The sequence below is a fragment of the Formica exsecta genome, unplaced genomic scaffold (genome assembly GCF_003651465.1).
Source record: "Formica exsecta isolate Colony F162 unplaced genomic scaffold, ASM365146v1 scaffold44, whole genome shotgun sequence".
NCBI lineage: Eukaryota > Metazoa > Arthropoda > Insecta > Hymenoptera > Formicidae > Formica > Formica exsecta.
In genome coordinates, this window is record NW_021851634.1 from 435,271 (window position 1) to 442,992 (window position 7,722).

Here is a 7,722-nt window from a genome sequence, read left to right on the forward strand (position 1 = left end):
TATATATAATTTTATATAACTATCAATAATTATATAAAATTAATTATCTTACCAATAAGCTGCTTGCTCCAGATGACCATTGAAAACACCCCATTCCGACCATAATTCTAATATCTTTTCCAAAAACGGATCATTATGGTCCAATTTGCATCTCGCAAGCACGTAAGCCTCCTTAAACATATTAGCATCTAAAAATGCTTCTATAGCTTCATAAATTTTGTGTATACAAAGTAAATATGACACTGCTTTCTCCACATTGCATTGCCTTATTAATTGGTGCGCGTATGCTTCGCACATCTCCTTCCACATTCTATAAAATTGTATGATCAATATTTATAACTTTTTTTTTATATTTTCTTAAATGCAGAAGAAGTATTCATACGTACTTCATAGAAACGCTAGGCGCGAGCGATACTAGAAAGTCATTTAATTGTTGATCCTTGGCCGCGCACATCAGATTGTTTTGCAGATTGTCACACCACATATTCATCTCAATAGCAGCATTTGAACTATCTTGTGTTAATTCTGTAAACAAATAATTAATAATAAAAAAATTCGGTAATATGCGTAACAAATATAATTTAGCTTACTTTCACGATTAATGAGTTCTAAAAGATGCTCTTTTTCAGAGAATAGCGATCGGTTTGCGACAGTGCTATTTTTTTCGTATTGCTCTTGATTCTTTCTTATATCGTTTGTGATAAAATTTAAAACCTTGGATTTGTCGTTTATTATTTTGTTGTATTCGTTAAAATATGAATTTTTTTCTTTTTTCTTTGGTAGCGCTACTTCAGACTCTGCAATCGAAAATCTCGATGTAATTATGTATACGTAAATTGTATCTAAGAAATTATACTATGCAATTACTTGTATTATATACGATAGGTTGACTATTTGACATAGTCGTATTATTCTCCGCCTCGTCCGTTTTATTTTGTGGCAATTTCTTTTGTGGCTTCTGCTGTTTCTGCTTCTTCTTCGCGATTTTAATGTCGGACATTTGCTTCGGCAATTGCGCCGGTGAAGTATAATCCCATATGCGTAACATAAAGTCCGACGAGCCGGTCATTATCAATTGTGGTTTGAGGGGACTCCACATACAACATAGCACGGGTCCGTCGTGACCCATGTATGTGCCCATCAGCTCCTGCTTTTTAACGTTCCAAACCTAGAAAATAATATTTGAAAAATATTTTTATAATCATATGTATATCCGTGTATTTTCATTTTTTTGTATCATTAGAATTCTGATTCTTAGATAATATTTGTTATTTGCAATAATATAGTTATTTAACGTATCAATTCTAAATTTCAATAAATTTAATAAATTTAAATTTAATAAATGACACACACAATGAGACAAATTAGTCATATAATAGTAAATGAGTTTGACTGGTATAAATTGCTATATAATATGTACGCGTATATTTTCAGATCGAATACCTGTGCGACATTGTCGTAACTACCGGACACCAAATGCCCGCTGCAGTGCGAACTCCAAGCTAGGCACACCACTTTATCGATGTGTCCGTTTAACGTTGCTACAATCTTGCAGCTTGCGTGCGGTTTGCGTTCTTCATTACTGCCTTCTTTCTCAATACAATCCTCGGTACTCTCCGTCTTCATTTCCTTTATCAGTTCTGACATATCAAAAATTACTATACTCCAATCGGAGGCAACTGCCAAGTAATTGGCAGTTGACGACGTCCATTCATCTGTCGTCGTACTTTCGGGATGCCACACTAAGCAATTCACCATAGATCTAAAATAGTGTATTGTACTTTTGCGTTTCTTCAGATTTTGATCATAGAACATAATCGATCTGAAAGAACAAACATCCATGTATTTGATGCAATTAATTTAAAATGATCTTTTAAGCGAAATATATGACTTATACCCATTTTCTAACGCGACCGCTAAGCAAAAGTTGGATTTCCAAGAAAATTCCGTGCATCCTTCCTTGATTATGGACATGGGTTCTGAAACATAAGTTGCGGTAAGGAAACAGTGTGATAAAACTGCGAGTGTCAAAATCTTACCATCATTAGGCGCGGATTTTTTGTACGCTACTAGTTCTCCTTCTGCACAGGAGAATAAATAGTAATCCGATCTAAGCGTAGCCCATTCGAGCTTATAAATAGTATTTCTATGATACTGCCTGTACAATATAGGTGGTTTATTAAAAGTTCCAATTGCGTCGAATACACCAACGCGACCCTCTCCAGTACCAAAGGCTATTATGTTTTCATCATCAGGGAACCACGACACCTGATACATTTGCACACAATATTATTTAATATTTCTCACATAAGAAAACTTTAAAATAAGAAAACTTTAAAATAAGAAAACTCCCGAAGAGAGAGAGAAAGAGAGAGAATTTTTTACCGCTCTTATTTTCCCTTTTATCTTCTGCCAATGCGTAACAACATCAAAAGTTTTGGCGTGAGGTTCAGACAAGTTCCACAGACGCAACATTGCGTCTCCAACGCCAAATGCAATACGCGTAGTATCGATGGAACAAGCTCCCATGCAATAGATGAATCCTCCTTGCGTAGGAATCTTATACTCCAGGATCGCCGATTCAGTAGGATCGCTGTTTCGTTTACAACATATAATCCAGCGATCTTGTGCCGAAGTCCAAACCGTGAGTCTAAAATGTTACACGGATAAGTTTAAATATTTCATATCTCATCGCAACTCATAAAGCGTTTACTTACTCAGATTCCATCCTCCAATTGTCAGATATTGAATCGTTTTTGGGTACAGCTGCTATGCAAAACAATCCTCTGCTGTGGTGTGCATGGAATAATTTACACGTAGGCTTGCTTTTGTTTGTAGGAAGATCCCAAGAGAGAAGTTCACCCCAAAGAGAAGAAGTTAAAAGCACCCTGGGCTCTACCCAACACACTGCAATATAAGTTCCAGTCGTGCCGAGTTTGCTTTTGTGAGAAGAACTAGGAAATGGCGCATGCGGTAAATTTATCACAGTCTCGTATCTACCATCTCCACCAGCTTTCCAAATAAACACCGATCTGCACAGAAGAAGAAAAGAGCAAAAAGAAAATGATATGACAGTAATATTTTGTTTTAGAGACTATCTGATTATTTTTTTATATAATACTTGCATATATTTCACATATGTAGTTAATTCAATACATAAGCTATACAAGGCATAAAAATACTAGGAAAATTTTGTCGTACCTGTCTTTTGCACCAGAAGCTAAAAGTAGATCCCTCTTATCATTTCCATTTAAGACATTTACATCCGAAGGACACCATGATAAACTGACTATTTCCTCATTGTGTCCCCTAAGTTTATATAATATTGTTTCTTTTTGAACAATATAAATTAATCCATTTTTGGTACCTATCGCTACAAGATTCGAGTCGTGGGGACAGCAAGCCAAACATGTAGCAGTCAGCTTGCCTAGAGGTATTATCTTGGATGTCTCATATAATATATAACAATACATTAGAAAGCCTTCTGAATTTACCGCATACGCAAGATTATTATCTTTGGCTGACCAGTCAACTCCTACGATTGATTTGCCCTAAATCAAGAAAAAAAATACAAAATTTACAATCACATTAATAATTAAGATAAATCATTGTTTTTAATATATATAAGTAATATTTTGTCGCTTACATCTTTGAAAGAGAACTCCACGACCAACTCTAATGTATCCGCATTCCAAATTTTGACCTTATCCTCATCACCGCCAGAGATCAGTAATTCCGGACTATCTGGACTGTCGACTTTAGGACAGAATGCCAATGCTGTTATCTTATCCTTAACAAAATCTTTAATTAGCGAATATTGTAGACCAGGATGACCTTCTTTCTGTCTGGCAATAACGATATAATTCTTGGCACCAAATGCCAAGGTTCCACGTTTCGAGCAAGCGAGGATGTTGCTCAGATACCAGCTTGGCGAGGGTGGCAACACGATCTCGTTCATCCTACTGTATTTTAGTATCCTGTAGACGAGGAGATAAAATAATATTATAACAAAATTTTGTAGAGGGAATAATTCCTAGGAAAAAAAATTATGACACAAGAATTACGTATTGTTTCAGGAAAAATATAAAAGATAAAATAATATGACAGAGTTACATGAGTTTTATTTTTTAAATTATTCTCACAATGTTTATATATACCGTAACCGGTCACGATATTGATTGAAGGTTAACCGGTGTCGCCGATATATATCTTCAATCTCGTAAGAAATTTATAACTGCGTCAGTCTATCATCTGGACGACGACGGAGAGGACGGAGAAAGTAACGTGATTTCCTAAAATTACCTTGTCAAACGTAATATTACAACAATTCTGTTCACTATTGTATCGCGGTGTTGATCGATCGTTTTACACGTGCGAGAATCACGCGGCAAATATACATGTAATATCTGTAACGGCTCTCTAAAGTCTAAACTGTCTAAAGGGGCTAAATATTATATAGAGATATATATTATCCTTCAAAAGTCCTATTTCTTTTTATGTGTATTTATATCGAGATTTGTATCGAATGTAAAAGGTTGAGCGATTTTTTTCCAAGATACGTGACATATAAAATCGTAATTAATAAAATTAATTATAAAAAATAAACTATAAAAATATACTAAACATTCAAATTTTAAATAAATTGAAGAGATAATCTCTGTTGAAAATAAAATTCATACGAAATTAAATGCAGAACAGAAGAAGATTGCAAAGCAAAGATTATTTTGTTATTTTTTATCAATCACTCAAAAAAATGTCTTGCTAATATAGGTAGATTTCTAGGTGTCACAACAAAAAAATATTATATAGAGATATATATTATCCTTCAAAAGTCCTATTTCTTTTTATGTGTATTTATATCGAGATTTGTATCGAATGTAAAAGGTTGAGCGATTTTTTTCCAAGATACGTGACATATAAGATCGTAAAAAGCGCTTTAAACAAAAATATATACGAAACGTCAAATCTTTAATTTTTTATCGATGTATTAGATGTCAAATTTTATTATTTATTTTACAAGCATATTTTTCGATTAATTACACTATATTGTGATTAATATTATTATTAATATAATATAATAATGTTATATAAAATAATATATAATATTAATAAAATTAATTATAAAAATTGGGCGCATTATACAAATATGTTATATGTGAGGATTATATATTCATTTGTTTCTTGTCGCTAATTTTTTCTGTGTACCACAGTCAAACTTTATAACAAGTATGATTGGCCTTAACATGGATAGGCGCCACAGAAAAACATTCTTTCTAAATTTCACAAACAGTTCAGATATAAATTCTGTCTCTGTCACTTAGATTGATTAAATGCGAAACATATGCGATATCACAGTATTTGCTAATCATTTATGTACCTCAGTTAATTTTGCGCACCCAGAAAATTTTTGCTGTAGTTGCAAAACCACTTTTTTGAGTGATTTCTTATAACAAGATAAATAAAATTTATTGATATTATTTTTTCCTTACAATTTAATTAAAGACATTGATAAAAGATGATATATTAAAAAATTTCCTTCGTGATTTATTAATTTTCTTAATAAAAGAGATTTTGTTCGAAAGAATTTTTATTAAAGAAAACAAGAATTGATGTATTTGTTCAAATAAAGCAAGCTCTTTCAATTTTCAATTATTTGTATTTCAATTTTCACAGAAGTTTTCGAAGATCAAAAGTGACAGAAAGCGCGGAGAGCGGCGCTTATCTCAGCGCGTGATAAAGTGGACTCCCGATAAATTAATTGACCAATTAAAAGTATTATTGATCTATCGCAACTCATATATATAATGTATTTTATTTACGCACGTATTTTTTTGCATGACTAATATAACACGCGATAGTGCACTCCCTCTCGTTCTCTTTCTCTATCTCTCTTTTTCTATTTCCCCGATTGATAAAAAATAATCGTAAACGAAACGACGATTCATTCTAATACAATAAGTGACGTGCACATACAGAGAGCAGACATATTCATCTCGTTTTTTGTTTTGTCTTTTTTTTCGGTTATATATGTCACGAAACTCCGGAGAACTCTTGGCCTGGCGTTGGTTTTTTTTTCATTGTTTATTGATTCGTTCGTTGACGAGATGAGATTGACCGCGGTCGTGTATCTGCTGACGTTCTATGGCCTCTCCCACGCGGTGCCGGCTGGCATGACAGCTGTCAATGAGCCAAGCGTGGAGGGAATATCGTGGACCAGCTGGGAGCAGACGAAAAACAATTCCGATGTCATCCTCGACACGGTAAGCATATACATATATGCTCTCGCTCATAAAACGAGAATTAAAAAATCTTCATTATTTCGATTAGATCAAGCTCCCCAATGCTCTCAAGATTGCGTTCCAAAATTCGCTTCTTAGAGGGAGAATAGCATTTGATCGACCAATCAGAATTTAAAAAAAAATAAAAAAATTTTAGTACGTAACCCAAAAAATGATTGAAAACGATTGCCGCGCTTTTGTTCAAAATAGAAATCTAAATTTCGCAAAATTATATATTTTCTTTATTAATTATGTCATCTATAATAGTATTCGTATTCTTTTATTTTTTTTAAATTTAATATTTAAATTTCGAGTTAATATTCAATTGCTAGTATCATTTAATTGCTATTAGATCATCTTTTTTCTGTTTTAAAATATATGATATACAGGGTGTCCCAAAGCACCCTTGACAACGCTTGTGATCAGGTAGAGCACAGTAAACTGAACAGAAAAGTCCTGTACCATTTTTTTCTATAACGCTCAATAAAGGAGTTATTATTGAGTAAAGTCTGGTCAATTAGCGCCGACCTTTAGCCGCGCGCCTGGTAGTGTGCGTGAACGCTCCGTCGCTACGGCGACACACGCTGACAGACGGGCGGCTCACTGACGTGCGTCCGGCTAAAAGTCGACACTGATTGACCAAACTTTACTCAATAATAACTCCTTTATTAAGCGTTATAACATATATGCTCTCGCTCATAAAACGAGAATTAAAAAATCTTCATTATTTCGATTAGATCAAGCTCCCCAATGCTCTCAAGATTGCGTTCCAAAATTCGCTTCTTAGAGGGAGAATAGCATTTGATCGACCAATCAGAATTTAAAAAAAAATAAAAAAATTTTAGTACGTAACCCAAAAAATGATTGAAAACGATTGCCGCGCTTTTGTTCAAAATAGAAATCTAAATTTCGCAAAATTATATATTTTCTTTATTAATTATGTCATCTATAATAGTATTCGTATTCTTTTATTTTTTTTAAATTTAATATTTAAATTTCGAGTTAATATTCAATTGCTAGTATCATTTAATTGCTATTAGATCATCTTTTTTCTGTTTTAAAATATATGATATACAGGGTGTCCCAAAGCACCCTTGACAACGCTTGTGATCAGGTAGAGCACAGTAAACTGAACAGAAAAGTCCTGTACCATTTTTTTCTATAACGCTCAATAAAGGAGTTATTATTGAGTAAAGTCTGGTCAATTAGTGTCGACTTTTAGCCGGACGCACGTCAGTGAGCCGCCCGTCTGTTAGTGTGCGTCGCCGTAGCGACGGAACGCTCACGCATACTACCAGGCGCGCGGCTAAAGGTCGACGCTGATTGGCCAGATTTTACTCAATAATAACTCCTTTATTAAGCGTTATAGAAAAAAATGGTACAGGACTTTTCTGTTCAGTTTACTGTGCTCTACCTGCTCACGAGCGTTGTCAAGGGTGCTTTG

General features: G+C 34.0%; 1 protein-coding gene and 1 pseudogene across 2 annotated transcripts in view; one reads left to right on the plus strand and one right to left on the minus strand.

The window, feature by feature from the left end:
* The window catches only part of LOC115240498 (gem-associated protein 5), a 15,194-nt gene extending 10,746 nt beyond the window's left edge, over positions 1-4,448 (minus strand). The window contains exons 1-12 of one of the 2 annotated variants that reach the window (XM_029815686.1): positions 4,303-4,448; positions 3,647-3,977; positions 3,202-3,551; positions 2,718-3,032; positions 2,386-2,650; positions 2,040-2,268; positions 1,898-1,979; positions 1,444-1,822; positions 868-1,168; positions 591-797; positions 387-525; positions 53-310 (exon numbers count right to left, since the gene is read on the minus strand). In XM_029815686.1, the coding sequence (XP_029671546.1) occupies positions 53-310; positions 387-525; positions 591-797; positions 868-1,168; positions 1,444-1,822; positions 1,898-1,979; positions 2,040-2,268; positions 2,386-2,650; positions 2,718-3,032; positions 3,202-3,551; positions 3,647-3,958 (2,837 nt within the window). In that variant the 5' untranslated portion in view covers positions 3,959-3,977; positions 4,303-4,448. Of the gene's footprint in view, positions 1-52; positions 311-386; positions 526-590; positions 798-867; positions 1,169-1,443; positions 1,823-1,897; positions 1,980-2,039; positions 2,269-2,385; positions 2,651-2,717; positions 3,033-3,201; positions 3,552-3,646; positions 3,978-4,142 lie in introns of both variants that reach the window. The other variant, XM_029815685.1, reaches the window with a different exon arrangement.
* A 1,527-nt stretch (positions 4,449-5,975) lies between these two features.
* Positions 5,976-7,722, plus strand: part of LOC115240501 — a 6,527-nt pseudogene continuing 4,780 nt past the window's right edge.